This window comes from Lepeophtheirus salmonis, chromosome 9, assembly GCF_016086655.4.
Source record: "Lepeophtheirus salmonis chromosome 9, UVic_Lsal_1.4, whole genome shotgun sequence".
Taxonomy (NCBI): Eukaryota; Metazoa; Arthropoda; class Copepoda; order Siphonostomatoida; family Caligidae; genus Lepeophtheirus; species Lepeophtheirus salmonis.
Genome location: NC_052139.2, coordinates 2,186,973 through 2,210,254, shown reverse-complemented (window position 1 = coordinate 2,210,254; position 23,282 = coordinate 2,186,973). Strand labels below are relative to the sequence as shown.

At 30.3% G+C, this 23,282-nt stretch overlaps 2 protein-coding genes across 4 annotated transcripts; both read right to left on the bottom strand.

Moving 5' to 3' along the window:
* Positions 1 to 447: 447 nt before the first annotated feature.
* Positions 448 to 22,248, bottom strand: LOC121124115 (protein tipE). Of its 3 annotated transcripts, none has more exons than XM_040719229.2 (4): positions 10,628 to 10,897; positions 7,902 to 8,657; positions 7,011 to 7,075; positions 643 to 1,129 (listed from the first exon to the last, which is right to left on the bottom strand). In XM_040719229.2, exons 2-4 carry the CDS (start codon positions 8,633 to 8,635, stop codon positions 972 to 974), a joined length of 957 nt encoding a protein of 318 aa, XP_040575163.1. In that variant the 5' UTR covers positions 8,636 to 8,657; positions 10,628 to 10,897; the 3' UTR covers positions 643 to 971. The 3 variants fall into 3 exon arrangements, with proteins under 3 accessions (XP_071747050.1, XP_040575163.1, XP_040575162.1); XM_040719228.2 differs by lacking the exon at positions 10,628 to 10,897 and adding an exon at positions 22,189 to 22,248 and having other exon boundaries at positions 829 to 1,129; XM_071890949.1 differs by lacking the exon at positions 7,011 to 7,075 and having other exon boundaries at positions 448 to 1,129.
* Positions 8,664 to 10,407, bottom strand: LOC121124116 (uncharacterized). Its single transcript, XM_071891158.1, is given in 3 exon segments — positions 8,664 to 9,252; positions 9,255 to 9,878; positions 9,989 to 10,407. Coding segments are annotated over 3 exon segments (1,377 nt in total). The 5' UTR covers positions 10,292 to 10,407; the 3' UTR covers positions 8,664 to 8,802.
* Positions 22,249 to 23,282: the final 1,034 nt, after the last annotated feature.

Below are 23,282 nucleotides of genomic sequence, written 5' to 3'. Positions count from 1 at the left end.
TTTTATTAAATTTCTCAATGATAGACAATTTGACTTATCAACTTTTAATTCCAATGGTATCCATTCATAAACTCTTCTGTAAATTTCTGATGGATTGACCCAAAGTATATAAATACCAAAAAAAAAAAAAAATACTTGAACATAACATAACATATATTGTTTTAAGGCTTAAAAAATGTTTTTTAACATATTTTTCTTTTCATCTTATAAATTATATGAATAAAATATCTTTATAAGTATAACTTGTATTATAAAATAATAATTATAATATTAATACTATTTGAGTAGTAATAAAGTTTTGTTAAGATAAAGTTAAAAAAAGTTTTTTTTAATGGAAAAGATTAAATAAGAGATGAAAATGTGTTATAGTTTTTTTTTCAAGTCATAGTTTTGCTAAATATATTTATATCACAAACGAAGCAAAATATTGTTCACATAATATTTCTATTTTTGTTCAAGTCATAAAACAAAATCACAAAATTAAATTTGGTTGTAATTTATCTCTTGATCATTGGAGGACATTTAATAATATCATTGTTAATTATATCAGCTATGCAATGAGTAAATAAATAATATCAATATGTATAAGAACTAAATATGAGAATGCGTCAAGTCATCTAAACCTTTTTTTTTAAATGTTGTTTGGGCGGATGAATATAAATTAATAATGACATATACAAGTCATTATTTTTTATATTCTTATTCTTGTAGAAGGAAATCTGCTTCAAATTTTTTTCAAGATATACATAATATGGATTATTATCTAATGTTTTAATGCTTCATGTTTCGATAGTTTACCTCCGAAAACACATCATTCGAAACAAAACTATAAAATCCCACGTGATGAAACAATGACGTAAGTTATATATAAGTGTTGGTGTTTTTTTATCAAATATTATGGAGAGGGATGAAGAGTAAGATCCTTGTCGTTTCATGTTCTCAACTCCTCCTATAAGCACACTCTTTCATATTTAGGAGGTTGTGGAAGAGTAAAGACTCTTCCAAATTTGATTTTCCGAGATCGATGAACAGCCATTGGAATTATAGGGAGGATGGTGATAGTATTTATGTCTCTGTTCATCTTTGAAGCAAGGGCTAATCGGTCTGATCTTCTTCCGCCAAGTCCAGTCTTGGATGTTGGATAGAAAAAAGAAAGCAAAAAAGAAAAATCTCGGTTAGTTCTAAATATATATACAAATTAAATATTAAGTAAAAAAGTTCATGATATTTTCAATGCAAGTTTACTATTAAGTATTTAGTATATCAATACACAAAAGCATTTCCGTAAAGACAAGCATTGAATGAAACTACATACGTACATACATACTTGGACCCTCTTACCTTCCTCATGCAGGCCACGACATGTTATGTGCCCAGTGCCTATATGTATATTATTATTAAGGATGTGAAAATTATACAATTCTTCGTGAGCACTCATTTAAAAAAAAAAAAAAAGTATATCCTCGTCACTTGAAATATATTTGTAAATTAATCATTATGTCTCCCTATTTTGAAAATTAAAGCGTATTAGAAAGCAAGGAACTATATAATAGAGGTGTATGAAATATGTCTTACAAAGTGAGAGCAGTTTTTCCTATTTGGCAATATACACAGCGTTTTTAGTTATCACATTTATAGTAATAACTAATGCGTGTACACATAAATGATGGAGAGTCCTTAGGAGCTATAAATGAAATTCCTTGTCGGACTCACTCAAAATTCCAAACTATATCATTACCAGATACAAAGTGTGATTATTGTTTATTTCCTTAGTCTCACAGCTGCCTGCAGCAATATCATCTAAAGATAGATAAGCTGCTCTTCCCCCAAAAATTCTTCAAATGGTCAAGATACCATGTTAATTTTTGATTCATTTTATTTTTACATACCGCAGGAAATATTTTATGCGTCAATGTGGATCGATAAAAAAAACAAAAAAAACTGATGTCCTTATCGGGTAATTACAAGAGCTTAAATGACGTAGTTACTAACTACTAACTCATTTAAGAGCGGTTGAAGTTTTATCATAACATCTTTCCCTGAGAAGAAAATACATAAAGTGTAAGTGAGAAGCGAGTGGCAATAACGGTTCACACTAAATCAGTATACATTCTACCTATGATTCATTATTTTCTTCGTTTATATATTTTCTTCAATAGGACTGGAGGATCAAATTATCAATCTTTAGACACGGCATTACCTCTCTAACACAAAAATATACAATGTATTTAGTGGCCAGGCTTTCGATTTTTCTGGGTTTTTTTCGTCTTCTAATTAATGTTTTGATTATTGATTGATATAATTAGAATTAGCTCCTTTTCAGCTCTTAACCATTCTCAAGAATGATTGTATAATAATTATATTTTTTTGTTTTTATTCGGAATAACGTTTGCGTGATATAATAAAGGTAATGACGTGTAGGGCTGATGAATGATAAAAATGTCAGGACGGACTGATCAGAGAAAGAACTGAAAGGGGGAGGAAAAAGACTGATTATTGATGCAGATTCCGAACTATGCGGCAGATTTGTGGTCTATCATAGTTGCCAGCATATAATTTTCTTTTTGAGTTAGATTCACGAGGATTTAGATCAATTTTCACATCCCTTAAAATTGTTATATCATTCAAGTATAACGAGCATTAATAAAAGGTCGTAGGATTTTGCTCATACGAGTATCAATCTATGAACAAAACAAATAAATATAGAAACTAAAACGACATGAGGGCATATAATAAATAACGAAATAAAAGTCTCAAGTAAACTCATTATTATCATTGTGTAATTGGAAACAATTGTAGTATAAGTCTGTTTGTTCCCTTATCCACACTGGAATAACATATGACAAAGTTCACTAAAGCTGATTTTTATAATATACATATATGTATAAATATCATCTACAACAAATAAATATGTATTAATAGTAAAGTAATGAGTAGTACAGAATAAAACAGGAGGAAAAGTCATAGAGGATCCGTATTAATGACTATGCATTTTCCTCAGGAGCTACATACAGATGCAGAGACGGGAAAATAAACATTTCTTCGCCAATGTTTTAACGAAGAGAGGGTACATTACTAATATTACATACAACATACGATAGGAGCTAGCTATAGTACCCTTTCACGTGACGTCACAATTTTGATATCAGTCATTTTGGGGACCTACACAACCCAGTTTTAAATGAATGAAACCCCTTATTTTCTTAATATTAGGAAAATAGTGAACTATTGGAGGTCAAAATGACCAACAAAAACAAGGACTCTATGTAAATTTACATTTCAAATGGATAGTTTTATAATTAATCAGACCCAAAAAAGTATTAAAATATGTTATTACATCTTTATTCAATCTTATATTCGTCTAGTGAGTATAAGTAAACGTTAATCATGGAAAAAAAAATGATATTAGTCTCTAATTTATCATCCCTATTCGATCAAAAAGTTAACACAATCGTACCAATCTAGTCATTTATAGGGATTTTCAATATATATTACGTTGATTTAATTTAAATATCACTGTTTACCATTGACATCAAATTGTATTCAATGTAAATGCTACGTTTTTTTTATTTATAAAGCCATTAGATGGAGTTTGATCAAGGTTTATTGTTCCTTTTTCCAGTGTGTGTAGTAACAATATCAAATGTGAGCACCAATATGACGTTTCCGTCAATCATGACGTCAATGAAAACATTCTATGTTAGAAAACGTATTAAATCGTGTCATAATTGAAGGAAACATCATCTGGAGGATTCAAAGTTGATATTTTTACAACATACAATGAACAATTGTGCAATAAATCTTCGTTAAATTTCATCAAATGGTTTTATAAATAAAAATCCCTGACTTTTTCAATGAATACTACTAAATACCAATGATAAACCGGGATATTTGAATTAAATCAAAGTAATATGGACTGAAAATAGCCAGATTTGTACAATTATTCTTTCTTTCTTTAAGGATGGAGGACTAGGAAAGTAGGATATTTAAAAAAAAAAAAAAAATCCAGACTAATTGTAAATTTATTTAAAACCTACATCCACAATAATAAAATAAGATTGTTGATGATCTGTTTAATGTACACGAATAGAAACTAGGGCGCCCTCTAACCAATCAAAAACTGACACCATCTCAAATTTTAAACACCAAAAGTTGTCTAAAAATTCAAAATAGTCAGTTGCATCATTTTTGTGTCAAATAAACTTTGCTTTGAGCTTGGATTTGTCACATTTCATAGTGTAATGTTTTCGGTCATAATTATCGTTAAAATTTTTATTGAGTTTTGCAGTAATACTGGTGCAGTGTATCTGGGGACAAGTCGTGAACTACCCTATAATGACTGTACAACGATTAACACGTTTCGGCACGGCGGTAGTATTGCACAAAAACTCAGTAGGATTTTAAACAATAATTATGAGGGAAGCCATTATGAAATGTGAAAAGGCCATGCTTTAAGTAAAGTGTATATCAGATGAAAAAAATTCCACGGAGTAATTTAAACTTTTTGACGGAAATTCCACTTTTTCTGAGTGTTTCAAATATAAGAGCCTGTCTTGTTTTAATTGGATGGAGGACGCCATTATGGTTATTCTTGTGCGTTGACCACTCTCTTATGATGTAATAAGCATACTTTTAGTACATTAAAGGCTCTGATATATAATTTAGGCAATAGAGAGGTAAAGGTTGAATGAGATTTATTTGTTTCATTTTGACCTCAAATGATTGACTATTTTTCTAAATATGATTGACAAAAGGGTTTTTATTGCAATATATCTTGATTGCATAGGCTCTTAAAATGTCCGACATTAGGAATGATGACGTCACGTGAAAATACTCTATTATGAAGTACATACATATAACATCATATTACTATGCATGTACCTAAGTTAAGTACTAGGTGAGTTAAACCCCTAAATAAGAAGGAAAGGGATGAAGTAAGATTAACAACTTATTCTTCCTAAAAGAATTAAAACATAAATAAAATAGAACAGTAATGGTAGGCAAGAAGGCGTTAAAAAAGCCCAAAAAGTACATAATAATAACAATGATTTGACCATTTAAAGGCTTTTCACGCGAGCGTCTTTCGTTCTTCTTCAAGTGGAGGGGTGGTTACTATGTACATATTATTAGTTAGAATAGTAGAGCAGGAGCACGCAATAGGGAAGGGGTTTTGTTTTCTTTCTTAGAAATTGGAAGAAAAATCTTAATCTACATACAATATTGGACAAGGAACATGTAAAAATAATAATATATAACAATAAAACTTTCTAAATAGAGCAGAAAGAATGATTCCTAATAAAATATGCATGAAAGAAGATTTTGAATTAAAGATGGTTAAGGCTATTTGTCTCAAAATTTAAATTGCTGTAAATATGTAAGTTCATTTAACTTACGAGCAGTTGACTTAATTACTTAATGCTACAAAATCCCTTCTTTTATGCACCATTGCTACGTTAAAGTGCCAAATGATTTGGGATGGTTGAGTCCATGATTCATGATCTCTCTTCTGCAGTGCTGCCAGGGTAGGTGATTTTTTGGCTAGATTTAGCTGATTTTTAACTTGCCATGCTGAATAAAAACCATTGAACTGGTTGGTGTTACCTCCTTACACAAAAGTATTATATATATTTTTTTTATCAGCTGTTGATTCCCTCCTCTGACTTGATACGTCTTGGCTATTTCATAATTTATTTTTTAAATAAATAAATGAAGCTATAAAATATAAAATATTAAACTTTTGCTCCGTTTTCAAAAAGGACATGAATACAATTTCTTAAAGTATATTTATATTGCACATTTTCATATTTCTATAAAGAAATACAAATCCAGAAGATTATTGAATTTACGAAGCTGCACATAATACTTTTGACTCCTTGTAGTCTTCCCTTCTCGAGGCACTGGGCAAAATGTACAAGGAGTTCTAGACCAGTGCCTGGTTCAGGAAAAATTGGAACCTTTGTCTGAAGCTGGAGGGCATTGGTTTGAATGAATGACTTAACTATGGGTCCTGTTATTAAGAAGAAAAGATTATTTCTTTTTAGTGTTCCTTCAGTTGGTCAGATGGATTTGCACTGATTAAGTATCTATATGTAAACATTATAGAATTATATCTACTTCATCTGACCTAGGAATCTTCTTTGAAGTGTATTTATATAAAGTATATTTCCTTATTTAGAAACGACTGGGGCGCGAACCTTTGTAAATTGAGTTGAAAAAAAATAAAATTTCCCGCGAGTTCATTGAGCTACATTGTTCTAGTTAAGAGCAATGGATTTTTGAATTGCTGAATATATTTCGGGAAATAAATTGTAATAACCATTATCTTTAAATTATTTGGATTTAAAAATCACGTCCCTCTATTTAGAAACCCTAAAATGATTAATCCCCTCAAGCAATCAACCATTAAATATTTTAGCCATTTGTTGTTGAAACTAGCCAACTTTAGAAGTGGTTATAGCCCATGTATCATAACCCCACCTGGCAACACTGATCCTTTGAGTTGGAATGTTTTAAAGATCAAGGGATACTCAAAAGAAAGACACAACAAAAGAATAAGGAAAAGGTAAATATGAAATATGAAGCTAATACATAACATTGGCATACTCTCTTGGATGTAAGTACAATATCCATCTGGACTACCTAAGTAATATACACTTATTATTAGACTTAGCATCTATACAACATCACAGTAGTAATGAATTCATAGCAAGGGTGAATAACTATGAAGTCAAGGACAAAAAAAAAAAAAAAATCAGTAAAAATAACCTCACGATAAAAGTATGCAGTAAAGAGTGAACTCAGGAGTAGAGAGTCGAAACTCTCTACATTTAGGAAAAGCTTTTTGATTAGAACGTGAGATTTTTTCCTCTCTAACTAATGTAAGAAGTTATTATGGGGAAGAAAATAACAGATATGTTTTCTAATACGTTTTTTTTTCTATTTTGTGTGTGAATGTTTGAGGGTTTACGTTCGGGTTTTTTGGTCGTTCAAAATAATGGAATGATTTATACCGTTAGCTTGAATGGGATGGCAAACACCAGCAATTTTCCCGAGTGTTGGAGTAAAAATTCGTAACCTACAAATTTTGATTTTGGGAAAGGTGTTGGGAAAAAGAATTGATGTGATTAAAATTAAGATTAATAATAATTAAAATAACAAAAAAGAATATCAATAAATTAATATTGGTATGAATGATTAATTAAGACCTACATATTGTAAATATGTACTTGGATTTTTCACTAAAATCATGTACATTTTCCAATATGTGTTACAAATAAAATAGGCAAATTAAAGATTTGAAAGTGATCAAAAAAAAGTTATTTTATTAAGTTTACTTCCACTTAACACGTCTTTACTTTGATTGTATCTAGCAGCCTTTCATCTACAGAGAAAGAGACAAAAGGTTCAGGTGATAGGAGATAGACAATTCTTTCCAATTATGAAATAATGACTTACTAATATTTAGGAATTACTCACAGCTTACCAAAAGCATTCAAATTGTACCAATCCTCGTTCGAAATAGTCATAAGAGGAAAAGAAGCAGAAAAATCGACAGTTGATATCAAAATACAATGTACATTTGTTGTTGTCAGGTGCCTATGTTTCATAATTTGATATTTGGGAAGAATTGCCGAACTATCACCTGATTTTGGGACATTTTCCCCAGTTTCTTTTCGAAATAAAGGCTGTGTGATTCAATAAAAGTAATGACGTGTTTTATGTTGGGTGGGTAACGGATGTTAACATATTTCATTAAAAAAATATGTATTTTAAAGAAAAGTAAAAGGTTTTTCTACTTTTTTGATCAACTCAATATTGACATAGCTATATATTACCTATTGTAAAGTGATTTGTATAATGCATTAAAATAAAAAAAAGGACTTTAATCGAGAGGAACTTACTCATCTTCATCCTTTTGATCCATAATATCATCTTCATCATTTTGGGTTTCATACTTGTGACATCTTGCTTGACAGTACGGACAATACCAATATAAAAGGACGATAAGAGATATTAGGAAGAGCCCATTCGGAATTACAATGGAGGCGACAACGCTACCCACAGTCTCACTGAAACTATATTCCTCAAGAACAATCCAGGGATTAAGTTCAGATACATAGCAGGCAAAAACGTCATCATTGAGCATGACTTGCTCATAATGCTCTGTAAAACTTTGACAATTAACGGTTGGAGGATACCCACACCCCTTAATATTAATAAGGAGAGGCGTGTCACGAACGGTTGAATTTTCCTTCTCATCAAATCGTGTTAAATCCACCCAATCTGTAATAGCTGAAGCCTTGGTTCCGTTTACATACGGACGAAGACTATAGATAACGCGGACTTGATAGCATTTGTACATTGTTGCAGTGCAGCCCTCACGACAGGAACTCCAATTACACTTTGAGCTTCCAATCTTGGCTTGAACATAGCTTGCTTTACAGGTTATAGGATTATCGCGAAATTGATGACTTAGAGTTGAAATAGCGGGATCCAGAACAAATGGAACCAAAAATAAAAATGCAAAGATACAGACGATGCAAAGTGTACCGAGTGTGACGGAAGTGTAGTACTTAATTTCTTCTAATCTAGTTGCCTTGATTGGTTCGACATCCCCATCCTCGGACTCACCCATTTTGAAGAAATCTTTAAAACTCCTGAAAGAAAGGACAATTATTTAGACAGATTGAAAAGTGGTTAATTTATAATGATATAATTATTGATAAGTTTGGTATATTTGTACTACGTCAATCAAGAATATAATGATTTTATATGGGCGGTGTAGGGTTTTCCCCCTCAAAATTATGTTGTAGCATTACTGTTATACTCTTCACTCTCCTGTACATCTCCTACGCTATCAGTATTAGGCAGACAACATTCCATATTCATTTGACCAGAGTTGTCGACCGTCAATACACGTGAACATATGAAAAGTACACTACATGAAATAATGAGAAGGCAGGACGGGACCACAAAAAATAAGAGGAATAACCATTTGGTTTTATTTAAATCATATTTGACAACCACGTAGTCTGGATTAGAGGGAGCATAGTAACATGGGAAACGTGACGGAGAGGTTGAGTTTCGTCCGTCTTGCCCATGCACTTTATAAAATTCATTACATTCTCCTTTTAAAGTATTGACACATCCGTCTGTATTAATCATAAGCCGCGACTTTTCAAAAATGATAATGTCCTTTTCAAATGGGATCTCTTCCCCATTCCCATCTAGCTTATGAGTTGGACCATGTTTATCAAAAAAAAGACATCAGAGTGGTGTAGTTTTGAGCCCCCCTCCAATGATTTTGAGTCGATTAAAGAGCCATTTATACAATCTTTTGCATGCATCATATCGGATTGAGGACTTAAATTTGTACATGAGGAAATCAATGTCTTGCCGGGATGATTCTCCTTCTTCCATATGATCTGTCCTGTACGCGTATTTATTGCTTCTTCACAGTTTGCAAATAGAATTCGATCACTTGCAACTATAATATTATTACTGTCTTTAGAGGGAAACTGATTACATCTTCTCTCACAACTCCAATGTTTAATTTGTGTACATCTACCTTGATTACACTCATAGTTACCCTCCAGCTCAATACAATTTCTTTTTTTAATACAATCCACATATGGAGGATACCTTTCCACATCCTCAGGTCTCCAGTGACAAGTATATACTTGACTAATATTATAACAAAGTCCATCTGTGCATCGAAAAAGCTTATCTAGTTTTGTGCATTGATGATCTTCTTTGCAATTATTAGTGGATATCTTGCTCATGTCTAGGGAGGCGCATGTTTTGTCTACTAAATCCTTACAGCCTTTTAGTTCCATATCTGTTCCATTACTTCTCACACTGCAGTATGTAGACCAATGTTATTCTAAATTACTATTTTTGTTTGTTATTTATGATTAACATTGATTCCCAGTACTCAAAAGTGATTGATAAAAAGGATAGTCAATTTAGAATAACATTAGTTGAACACTTTCCTAACATAGAGATGTGTGCACGCTCCACCGCCTTTGGATAAACACCACTCTCCACATGAACTCCATTTGCAAGCCAACACATCATCAACTATTTTCTTTTTTTCCACAGTTGTACACATGACATTTTGCTCTCCTATTCCAGAGGACAACTCCCTTGAGGAGGGAAGATAAATGATGACAGTTAAGTAGACAAGAGCAACTGAGCTGAGAACGGATACTGCCATGCAAATACACAGAGTCCCACATATAAATGAGCTGTTTTTACGAACAGGAGCATGCTTATTCTCTGGGTAGCCCATGTAGATGCTGTGATCCAATTAAAACGTGCATATAGATATATAAATATTAGATGTCCTTTTTTGACATCTTAGATCATTGCATCCAACTATTTTGATAAAAAATAAACATTCATATATTTGGTGCTTTCGCATCTCTCCTCTCTCCATTATTTCTTCTTCCCTTAAAAGCCAAAAAAGAAGACTTTCACTCCCTAGGTCCTAGGGGATATTTGGGCGGAACTTTCTCTCTCCTTTTATACATACTCTTATACATAACTCTTCATAAGTAGTCATCAAATAATTGAGGATGATGATGATCATATTGTTATATTTAGATAGGGATTGAGATCGTCTTACCTTATGAAGCTGTTCACAATCAATTGTTTCTTTTGATTCGTATGAGTATACTAAGGATATCAGAGCATGGTCGTATGTTCAATTCACTCTTTAGAACTTTACTAATCGTAGGAGGAATAAAGAATAAATAGATTTGAAGTTTGTTTAATTGTTTTTGGTGCAGTATGAGCTTAGAATACAAGGTGCTCTAATATTCTTATATTAATGCAGAAAGAAATATTTCCCCCTTCTTGACTTAAAAACTGCTGCTTCTAGTAAAAAATAATGTGTAGAGAAGTAAAGTAAAAGAGCACCAATCCTGGTTTTCTTTTTGCTTTCTAAACATACAAAGTAGACATATATAAATGGTTACCTCTATTTCAGTGTTACTAAACAATCAATATTCCAGGGACTCTGTATGATTACTTTAATCTTACAATTAGACTATATTTCACTCTCTTCTGAACATATTTTCCTTTTCTCATAAACTTACCAATTCAATGAAGAAAGTATTAAATCAGAATGGAGGACATGTATTTTTTACTCATCACGTCCTTACTTTTTTTAAATCACGCAACATTTCCCCCGAATAGAAACCGGGAAGGAATGTCCAAAATCAATTAGCAGTTACCCAACTCTTTCCAACTACGAAATGGTATTGCTCAATAGTTGTTGATAATTATTAACAGGTTAAAAAGAGTTAATTATAAATCAACCAATTAATAAAGCACATTCGATTGATTCGGAGAAAAGCACAAAAAAACAAAAAACCCACACACATACTTGATCTAAGAAATAACAATATTGTGTGCATCACATAAAAAAGGAAAGTTGATCTATAAAAACAGTGTGTAAAATTATAAATTATCGCAGGAGTTTAGGTCAGCTTTTATTTAAAAAAAATATAAACTGGGAAGTACATTATTTAATAATTTAAAAAAATGTGACATTAAATTAGGTTCAGCAACAACTTAATGTGCTCCCTGGCTCATCTAGTCATATTTTTTTACAGGCTGTTTATTTAGAGTTGTATATCCTAAGTATTTTTTCCTTTCCTTTTGGCAACCTTGAAGATTTTTTAAATTTTCTCCTGCTATTATCACAATTCTTTCATTCTTGAGGAGCTAATATCTTAGTATTGAGTGTCTACGTTAAAGTGTACTCAATAAAAATGTAGATTAATAATGAGAACATCTGGAGGAGTGACCTTTTTTATTATTAAAACAAATTTCATATGTTTGTCAACACCAAATAACATCGGACAATTGTTAGTACTACTGCTAGTCTGTTATAAAATATATTTAAATTTTACACATTCAGTATTCATTGAGTCATAGATATTAAAAAATCTTCAAATCTCAATGTGCTAATTTTATTACCAAAATTAAAATATGAAACGAATGTCAGATGATATGTAATTTACTTATGATGTAAACATTTTGCTGACTCAACTTTTTAATTGCTTATTTTTGAATAAATGAAGTTCCTTATTATATTTTTCTATTATTAAATTAAATGTAAATTGATGAGTTTGTATAAATATTTAAGAGTAGTAGAATCAGCTTTAAGAGAGAATAATGTTTTTTTTTGTTTGTTTAAATGCTTAATATAAGTCTGATTATATTTATATAAGCTATCTATTTTAACTTCTTAAATAAGTTCGGTTGTTTAATGGTTTTTTTCAAAGAATTAGTTTGAAATCCATTTTTTTATTCTGTTATATTTGGAAAGATGTTTTACGTCGTTACCTTTATTGTATCACGCAGCTTTTTATACGAAATGAAACATGGAAAAAGAACACAAAATAATTTTGTATTCAGTCAATTATGGCCAAATTCTTCTAAACTATGGAAATGATATTCAATAATTGTTGAGAAGTGTTCACAGTTTCACAAGACATAATTCTAATTCAACCAATCAACGCTAAGAAAGTTCATCAGGAGAAAATACACCGTATATTTTTGTGAGGTAACGTCGTACTTTATTATCGAATTACCTCCTCCAACAGTGTTTAATCTAGGTTTTGTTTTCGCTTCGGGTTATTTGTTTGTAAGCAGGATTACGGAAAAAGTTACTAATCGATTTTGATGAAGATAATATATTTTAGTAAAGTAAGAGACCATTAATTTTGAAAAATCAAAGTCACCCACAACAAGTTTTAAAAAAAAACAGTATTACAGAAAAAGTTAAAATCAATGTTAATGGAACTTTGTAAGAAAGTTATATACCTTAATATTCAAAAACCATTAAATATTCAGAGGTCAAAAGTCAAGCTCACACTAATTATTCGGAATACAGAATCGAACATAACTTTTGAATAAATTGAGATGAATAAATCAAACGGAATTTTGAGGGATTAAAATCATACAAAACGTTGAAACACACAATTTCTATTTTGAACAAAATGAGATACAAAACTGTGATTGAATTTGGAGAGGTCATGCAAAATGTTAAAAATACAAAGTTTGGGCTCTACCGAGTAGTCATTCTAATTTTTTTATTCATTCCGATTTATTAAAAATTAGTCAATTGATAAATTTATTAGTAAATACAGTAATGATTTGTCGGTTAAAAAACTCGTAAGTTAAAGTTATTCATCCAATAAGAAATAATTAAAAAAAATTAATCTGTTCTAGCCTCAAAATTAAACTGAATGTCGAGGCGTAACTTTATTTACAAAAGTATAAATAGGAAATAATTTATATTGTCATTGAAAATTTACTTATAGTATCTTACGTGAAGAATATCTCTTAGTAAACTAAATTTAATTATTAAATTATTCTGAATGAGTAATTAATTAAATAATTGCTATTTGTCTATTTATATGGTATTATCAATATGAATAATATGTAGTTCCATCACAATAATAAATTTTGATAACACGGAACTTTGATACAAAAATAATAGCGCAACCTCTTACATTAGTGTTCAAATATTATTACTAAAATAGTAATAATTTAGTACAAATTATATATAAATACAAATTAACAATAATATGGCCATGTTAACTATTATATTTTGGACAGTATTATTCTCAAATGTAAATGTTAAGTCCTTTGATTATGTATATATTGTGTAAAAATAATAATTATTAAGTAATATCCATTCATAATAAATTTAATATAAGTTATCATATACATATTGTAGGAGTGATAGATTTGTGGATCTTTGGATTATTTAATGTGCCACGTAGTACATATTAAATAATAACTTTATACAAATATACGACAATTGTCGTTATTTTGAATATGACATTACTATGAGGTTTTAGATCATACAATTATTACAATAATTGAGTTTTTATCGAGTTTTCAGCAATATGGTATTCTTTTTCAAAAGCTGTTATAATTATTCTTGAAGAGTAAACATATAAGTATAAAGTAACCACTAATGTGGATCAAGATTTGTTGCAGAGTTATAAGTATAAGTCTTTGTTGGACTCGGAGTAAAATTGAGCTCCACATCGGAGTAATTCCTGCGTAAAGTGTGGGGAAACAAAACTTGCTTAATGATTAATTTACAATAAATGGGATTTGTATGAAATCAGGAAAAGACTGGTCATAACCAATTTTTGATATGTTTAAATACCATATTTGTATTCCATATGTCTCCTTTCACAAGCAATAACAGCTTCGACACGCCAGTGAACAGATGTGCATCTCTTGAAGATGAAGGTCAGGTCTATAGCGTACCATGCTGTCATGATGGAAAATCAGAGCGAAAAACAAATTTGGATGAGAGGTGCAACAGACATTTCTTCTCCAAAAACGCCCAAACTGCAAAGTCCAGGGGGTTGATGTCAGAGCTCGAGAAAGCGACACATTGATGTAGGTCAGAAGTTAGCCATATTGTGGCTGCAGAAGTTTTTGTTTTTCTTGACTGTATGGGGCTGTAATAGATTTAATGATGTTGAATACATACTGGATATAGATGCCAATGGTATCTGCAGCCTTCTTGGTACGGACACCAGTGCCAAGGAGATCGTTCAAGTGGATATTTTCCCCAATATTCAAAAGCTTGAAACCTAAATTTTTATTGGTAATAAAACTTTTTATTTCAAGCTCTTGTTGCTCCGAGATTTGTACACTTAGAAACATGGGATACATACAAAACTTGTGTAATTCTGTATCCCCTGTCTATTTGTGTTTGAATATATTTAAAGGCTACACTTTCAAAAACAAAAATTTAATGACAGGTCGATAATTGATTTATAATTCAGGGGCGTCCGCAGAATTATTTATAGTTATATATATTATTTTGGTTTTTGGATTTTTTTCCAAAAAAAATTGTCAATATAAATTTTTTTGGAAAATAAATTTAAAAATGATAATCGACCGTTATTTATTAAAAAAAAATTAAGAGTGGAAACTCAAAAATTGAATTTTTTGGTAACATTTTTTATCCCCTCTAGCACACCCCCTGTGGACGCCCTTACAATTTATATATTCATTTACCCTATATAACTACCCCCAAACTTAGTCAAGACTCGATTTCATACATTTGCACAAAACACTTAAATCAACTCACTCAAACGACTGTTACATAACACTTGTGCCCCAAAATGGCTGACACTTTCGTGAGTAAACTGTCAGCAGATGTTAGATAAATGTTACTCACTTTTATTTACAAGCCTTGTCACAATTTCTTTGAAATTGGTATAATATGAAACAATGGTAAAGTTATTTATTTACTGGCTACTGCTTCTATATATATGTTTAAATGTTATCATGTATTTAGATATATATATATATATATCCTTGGTAGTACATAGTTTTTTTATTTTGTACATATATGTAGGAAGTCTCCACATTTTACATATATATATATACGTATGCCTAGATGAGAAGAAATTCAATATATTTATACTATATATAGGAATGTATACACATTCTCGTGTTCTATCCATGGTTTTAAAAAAAAATATACTTAATTGAATACTAATAGAATCTGTGCCAAAAAAAAGAAAAAAAAATGAAGTGCATTTCTTCCCCTTTCGAAAGAAGAAGATGTAAAAAGCCTTATTAAGGAATCACAAGATAACTTTTCCACCAATAAATGAGGTTACCATAAAAGGGAACTCAAATGATTTATTTTGTAATAACTCTACTTATAAATAAATAGGTAGTGATTAGATCCCATTCCATTTTGCAACAAATACTTCAAGTAAATAAAGGAAACACCTTCAAGGTTCAAATCATGGACCTTATTTACACCGTGTTTTATTGTCAGTTGTCGATTTGGTATACTTCTTTTCCACGGCGGCACCTCACAAAAATAAATTATGTATTTAGTTGTCAGTTCTCAATGTTTCTGCTTCTTTTCTCCCAATCAGTGTCCTTAACGCTGATTGGTTGAATAATAATATGCTCTTGTTAAGCTCTGAATATCCATTCCTTAGCTTGGAGAATTGTCATAAAATTGGCAAACTACCAACTGATTTTGATCATTTTTTCGGGTTCTTTTCGTATGAAATTTGAAACACATTGAGTTCCAGAGAATAGTTTCTTCCAAACACGCTGTCCATTGAGTTACGTAGTTCCATTTGAACGTGCATGGGTTTCATTCTAATGAACTATTGTGGAGATGTGAACAAACGCCAAGAATGATTGAATAATAATCATTCTAATGTTGAGAAGAATTGACTAACTACCAATTGATTTTGAGGATTTTTTTCTGGGGAAAGGTTTCGAGATACAATATAAGTAATGACGTGATTTGAATTATACAAGAAAGTGATCGAAATAAGAGTTAAAAGATTTTTTTGTACAATACTTTAGTCTTCATAACATTCCTTTCTTCTTTTCTATAACTTAATATTGTACATACTCCCTTAAATGCCCTATGAATGCATGAAACCTCATCATGAAAACATATATGCAAAAGCTCAGCGAAGTTGGAGGCCATCCTGGGGCAGACCAAATCCCTAAGGTTTTACAGTTTTTATAAAAAAATGTTTGTCTCTCTTACCAAATATATTTGGGAAAAAAATAATAGTGCTATAACAACAAAAATTATACGTTTTATAATCGTAGCTTATATATGATATAAAAAATATAATTGTTTTCCTTTTAAAAATAATATATTCTAGGAACAAGAATGAACTAATTCTTGTTTTCATCCTTTCTGAACATTAAATTAGAAAAATGAAAATCTATTATATTACAATATATTTGCATTGAAGTACTATTTTGATGGATTTCTTAAATTTGGATTTATTTTCCTATTTTGTTCAACAGCCTGCAAAAAATTTTGATACTGTTTTTCTATTTTGGAATCTGCGGCGAGCTTGATAGCTCTTTCTGCTGGATCATTAATAGCGTTGATGCATTCAACAAATTTCTTGAGACATCATGAAATGTTTGTTCTTCTTCCATGTTTCTATATTTTTTCCAAAGTTTCATGGGTGAAAAAAGTCCTAGTTCACTAAATTAGCTACTGTTGTTTTTGACGTTATCTCCAGAAAAAAAAGGTTTTCCAAAGCCAGACCCATATCGGTGAATCGGAGCACACGGCAACTTTGTTGGCTAAATAGCTATTAAAACATCTGCAAGTGCCATTCGTTCTAAAACTGGTACTTTATCGCAAAACAATCCCACACCAACAATTTCTGCCGTAAGTAGCATAAATGCCTATTAAAGGCTTTCAAAGCATTTATTCAAATAGGTTCGCTGACTTTTTTGTATTCCAGCAGAGTCTTGTACAGACACAAATCCGACCAAGAAGCAAAACACACAAATTGAGTTGTGAGCCACCAACTACAGTAAATGTAAGCAACGTAAACTACAAAATCCTTGAGTTTTGATTACTGATAACTGGTTGCTACACATCCATTTCAAGAAATTTGCTCTTCAAGTAAAAAAAACTTTAATTGAATAGAGATTTTTAAACATCCATCTGGCTTTATGCATTGCTCCTTGTTTATAAAGCTCTTCTTTTGTTATCTCTTCGCATGTGAGAACAACTCTACATAGTCGTGCCATTTCCTTATAATCATCTCCACAATATGAGGTCACTGTTGGTAATGAATCCAAGACACATGTTTTGTAAGATAAAAGTATTTTTTTAATATCTACATTGTATTTTTCCCGGTCAACTTTTGATAATTTTCTACGCTCATGTCAACAGAAAAGTTTCCAATTCTTTTGGAGCCTTTTAAATAAAGAAACTTCATCTGACATTGAGGTCTCAATTTCAAGACATTGAAAAACATTATTTCAAATTATCTCTCCAACATGATGACGCCATGCTGATCACAAGGGTGCACGGTCAAGTTTAATTTTGAATAGAAATACATGCAGCTATAATATGTCCAGTATTCAATGTTGTTGTATCGAAACATAGATTGCTTGCACTGCCATTCGTTTAAGAATTCAAGAGTATGTTCTGCAATTATATCACCTGATAAACTTCCCCTACTTGAGAGATATCTTCCTACACCAAGTAATTTGATTTCACTGGCGTTACCAATTAAAATTAGTAATGTTTCTTCAACTATACTTTTTTTTAGTGTTGGTAGCTGTTTGGTATCCCAGCGTGGTATTGCGAATACAGGTACACTCACCACTTTGGTGAGTGCAACCTGTTGAGCAGGACTGATATTCAAACGAGTCGCAACAAAGACTATCGATGGGCTTTTTTTAAATGTCGTGAGGAATTAAGGCAGTTATATCGGTATAGATTAATCTATGGTGGTAATGTTTCTTTTGTTTGGCGATTTCCTTGATCCTATCCGACCTCCCAGTAGACTCAGAGTCACTTTCAGAAAAACGTAGAGACTTTGGAAGATGCTTAAGTTTGAAGATTTATGCTGTTTTAAATTTGATGCTTCAGATCGACGACATAATTTTTTTACACTTCATAGATACTTTCTTTCTGTCTACAACACCAAATGATGCCAACCAATGTGATTTCATAGACGCCAAAAATGCTTTATATTCTTGATTTATAATCTTTTCCATAGCGTTACTAACCCCTATACAACTTTTACTATACTGCAGCTTGGTTTCGAAAAATTCAAGCGCTCGGCGGTCATTCAGGACCACCTCCAATTGTGATTAGTTTTTGCACGTATGTTTTTTTCGCTACGTCACACATTTAGGAGAATATACAAGAAAATCAAAGAACATAAGGGCATTTGATACACCCTGATGATCATGTTAATATTAAATTTTAAGTGATGTTTGACTCTTTTGACGTATTAAATTTTTATTTTTGTGACCATGCTAGAATATTAAATTTCTTGGAAAAAATTTCGAAAGTTAAATTTCAAACAAATTTAATTCTTCAAAATTTTTTTTTTCGAAAAATCGCATTAATCTTGAATTCAACTACATTCGTTGAACAAATACAAGGAGGATTCAATATAATTCTTACAGACGGAGCAAAGTTTATCAGCTTCATTGATAAAATAGAAAAATTAATATGATTTGTAAGACAGGAAGTACTATAGTCTCTAGAGTGCTTACTCGCTGTGCTTTAACAACACGCACTCGTTGCTCAACACAATCTAAACACATTCATCATTTTTTATTTACATAACCAAGTACTTTCCATTTTTTAATGAGCTCGTCGTTAAAAATGTGTCCTCATTCGACACTCAAATTAATAAACACTCAGAGATGTACTTTGTTTTATGAACATAAATATACTCCCTAATTTTTTTTTCCAAATGAATAAGCAAATTCATTAATTAACATCTTCTTATAACAGAGGAGGATAATTTTGATTTAACATCTTCATTCATTAAATGAATTAAAACATATCGTGAGAAACGAAATTTGATACATTTCAAGTTGTATTGATCGAAGGAAAATAATTGATTAATTAGTTGGGATGAAGTTGTTAATCCATGAGTAGAAGCAGGTATATACAATATACAGATACTCACGAAAAATAACTTTTATAGACAAATGTATGACCTATACAATATACATGTCGTTTTTAGATACATATATATTTGAATTAATCTACGCATTATTTAAAATCACGCTTCTCTTAATAACTTATAATATACATAATCATCGAACTTTGTTGATTATATCCTTCTTTATTATAGGGGCGTCCGCTGGGGGTGGACTGGAGGAGCTGTAAGCCCCCCACCCCACCAAAAAAAACACTCTTCTTGCTTTTTACTCAAAAATTTAATACTTGAAAATTAATTCTGAAACTATTTTCCAAACAGCTAAATTTTGTTAACAAAGTTAAAAGTTGTGGATTTTTGAATTTAATTTTTGAGAAGAACTATAAAATTTTGAATTATAAAAAAAAATTGTGAAAAAATGTAAAATTTATTTCCAAAAATTTAATAAATGCCTTTATTTCCAAAAATTTAATTTTTTTGGAATAGCTATGGATTTTGGAATTTTTTTAGAAAAAAAAAAAATAAAAAAAATTACATTTTTATTTTAATAGTTGTACACAACATACATATTTTATCTACAAATCTTTTATAAGTAAATAGTATTAGATCTATTCCAACTGCATGATTATTGTTAGTGATGGGACGAAACCAAAATAAAATCCCGGTGCGATTCTAATTAAAATTACCAATTCTGATTCTTTTATATTTTAAATATTAGTTAAAAAATACAATTTTGCTAAAAATTCAATTATTTTGGGATAGCAGTAGATTTTTGGAAAAAAATGTATATATCAAATACACTATTTCATATTTAATTTTTTTTTTCCAAATGCTATTCATAAAAAATAATTTTTGTGGAAAAAAAATTCAAAAATCCATGGCTTATATCAACAAATTAAATTTTTTGGAGAAAAAAGTCCAAAATCTACATCTGTTTAAAAAAATAAAAAAATTCGAAGAATATTTCAAAAGTTCAAAGCTGCTTCGAAAAAAAAAAAAAAAAAAACTAAAATAATAATTATTTAGTAGCAAAATTAAGAAAATACAAAGTTTTATAAAGAATGTTCAATTTTTGTGAAAAAATATAAAAATTACATTCAATTTCAAATATTAAATGTTTTTGTAAAAAGCAAAAATTCTTTAATTTTGTATGGGCTATTTTTTTTTTCATAAACTAGATAATTTCTAGTAATAAATAAGAATCTGCATTGCAAATTAAAAATTATTTTCGTGATGCCGATTCCAGAAAAAAACCTGATTCTCCAATTCCAACTAATCGTCCTATCAGTAATAATTATGTATTTATGAGTAATATAACTCTGGGCATTTGGACTTAAAAATTTGACAGACAATAATTTTATTTCAGTAATTGAATGAAAATAGAAAAAAAAAAATAGCATTAATATATCAATTAAACAATGATTACACTGATCACAAGTGCAGAATAACCTTTCTTTTAAATTAATCATCTAATTTTTAACCTGTACACTGTGTACAGTTTGCTTATGCAAGTTGCAGCTTATTGACAATTGCTACTAGTAAACACGATTTACTCATATATTGTACAAGTTGTAATCTCTCTGAAATTGCATTACTTAATTATAACAATGTTCATTCTAATTACCAACTATTAATTCATACTATCATTTCATCTATTAAAATCTCATGGTAATTATGTATTGAAGAATAATATAACTGTGGCCATTTGAACTTTATAATATGCCAAAGAAATACATTTATATTTTAGTCATTATTATTAAAATAGTAAAAATTAAACCATTAATAAAGGGATTTTTCCAATAAGAGGTATTATTTTGAATAGCCTGCTATTTCGATGGATGCCACTTTTGTAGCTCTAATTTGTTTACATTTGACAGGTACAAACTACGCCATTAATAAAAATGGAACGCTACACGCTTCAACAATACATTGAAATGATTAAAATTAACTATAAAAATGGGGAAAACGGTTCGTAAAAATAAAACACTTGAGGTAGTTCTAAAGCACTTTGTCGGACCGCAATACAGAAACTAGTGGATAAATTTGAGCTGTTGGAACATGTTAGTGATATGAAGAATAAAACCCGTACACGTCGCTCAATAACAACTGAGAAATTTGCTGTGTAGCCCAAATTGTTGAAAAAAAACCCAGGGTTGTCTCTTCCTTGTCGTTCTTTGGAATTGTGCGTTCCACAAACGTCATTACAGCGTATTTTGCATAAAGACTTGGGCCTTAAGGATTATAAATTTCAAGGATAAAATTTCATGATATACTGTTGTAGAATTTTAATAATTATCTTATTTAAGTTTTATATCTTATTTAATTTCAGTTAAGATGCTAAAAATACTTGTTTAAGACATTCATCTAAAAAAAATCATTATTTTAAAATAATCTTAACAACCAAGTTGAAGTTTTGACTAGATATATATATATATTTATACTTATAGAAAATTTTCCAAAAAATGAAGAACCCATGAAATCTACAAGAAAAACAAAGGAACGACGTTTAAGGAAAATAGTTAATTAAATTCACTGAAACCTCGATTAAAAATTGCTTAATTTACGAATAACTCCTAAACAGTATTGACGATAAAATGTAGATTGAAAAGAATAAGAAGAATTCTAATAAATCTTGGGGTGTAAAATAAACCATTTCACTAACGGAGTGTTAAAAAGTAACAAAAATAAACTACATAATTAATGTATGTATGATATTTCTTACCTTCTGCATCCAAATGTGTATGCAATTTATTTAAACTGAATGTACATTACTGCATTATCACACACAGAAAAAAAATCAAAATAATAGTACCTCTATTTACTACACATGCGAAGGCGAGAAGGCAGATAAACCAGTTTCCAACCAAAAATGGAATAACCTTGTCGACATTTTTTATATGTATGCCTATATTGTATACACTATTCATGCATACCGTGTGTTGCATGGAAATTACAACACTTCTCAAAAATAATTTCAGTAATTATTTTGGGTGTTCTGAAAAGTTTGGAGCAATGTAATGATACAAACTTTTAAAATAAAAGTTTTAAAAACGTACTCGGCGTTTTTACCGGAAAAATAATTGTTCACAAGACACTGTTTGTTTTTGACTCAATCGGTCCGAGTTGGATTGACTTAGACGCCTGGAATTTTAACACAACAAGCCCTTATATGTCTGCTAATGTTTTATTCTATTTAATGATTAAAATTTAAAAGACAAAAAATTAATAACAGTTCAATCATCAATTTCGTCCATTCTCACAAAAACAATCAACTCACTCAAACGACTGTAACATAACAACTATTAGTCCAAAATCGCTTAAACTTTAGTGAGTAACTGTCATTACATGCAAAATATATGTGACTAGCTTTTATTTGGGAGGGCTGCCATCTTAACGTTGAGGGTGGAAAACATTTTCAAACTACCATTTTTATATTTCTATAAGAAATAGATAATATATGTCGATCCTTATTTATTCGATCAAGTCTAAACTTTGGACAAGACCTATTATACCCAGCATTGATCGGGCCCAGGAACGAGAGGGATATCAAAATGACTGGGGTCAATGGTAGTTCTTCTTAATTTTTCGACCCTATTTTGGGCGGGTGAACGTAAGGGAATAATATAGTACTTATATGAAATGTAAAATTATGAATTAAAAAAAAAAAAGTCTTATAAACTTCTGATAACATACAAAAATATGTATAAAAATATTGTCAATATGAGACATCCATCTTTTTTTTAAAAATATTTTTCGAACAAAAATTGAAAAAAAACCTATTTTGTAATAATTTTTTCAAAGAAAAAAAAGAAGAGT

Bases quoted from the DNA above. Each gene is read 5' to 3' on its own strand.
- LOC121124115 (XM_040719228.2), bottom strand. From the start codon at position 8,635: ATGGGTGAGTCCGAGGATGGGGATGTCGAACCAATCAAGGCAACTAGA. The intron at 7,076-7,901 runs GTAAGTTCCTCT...CAAAATTTGTAG, and splicing joins GATCAAAAGGATGAAGATGA to GTTACGAATTTTTACTCCAA. The intron at 1,130-7,010 runs GTATAAATCATT...CCAACATCCAAG, and splicing joins CCATCCCATTCAAGCTAACG to ACTGGACTTGGCGGAAGAAG.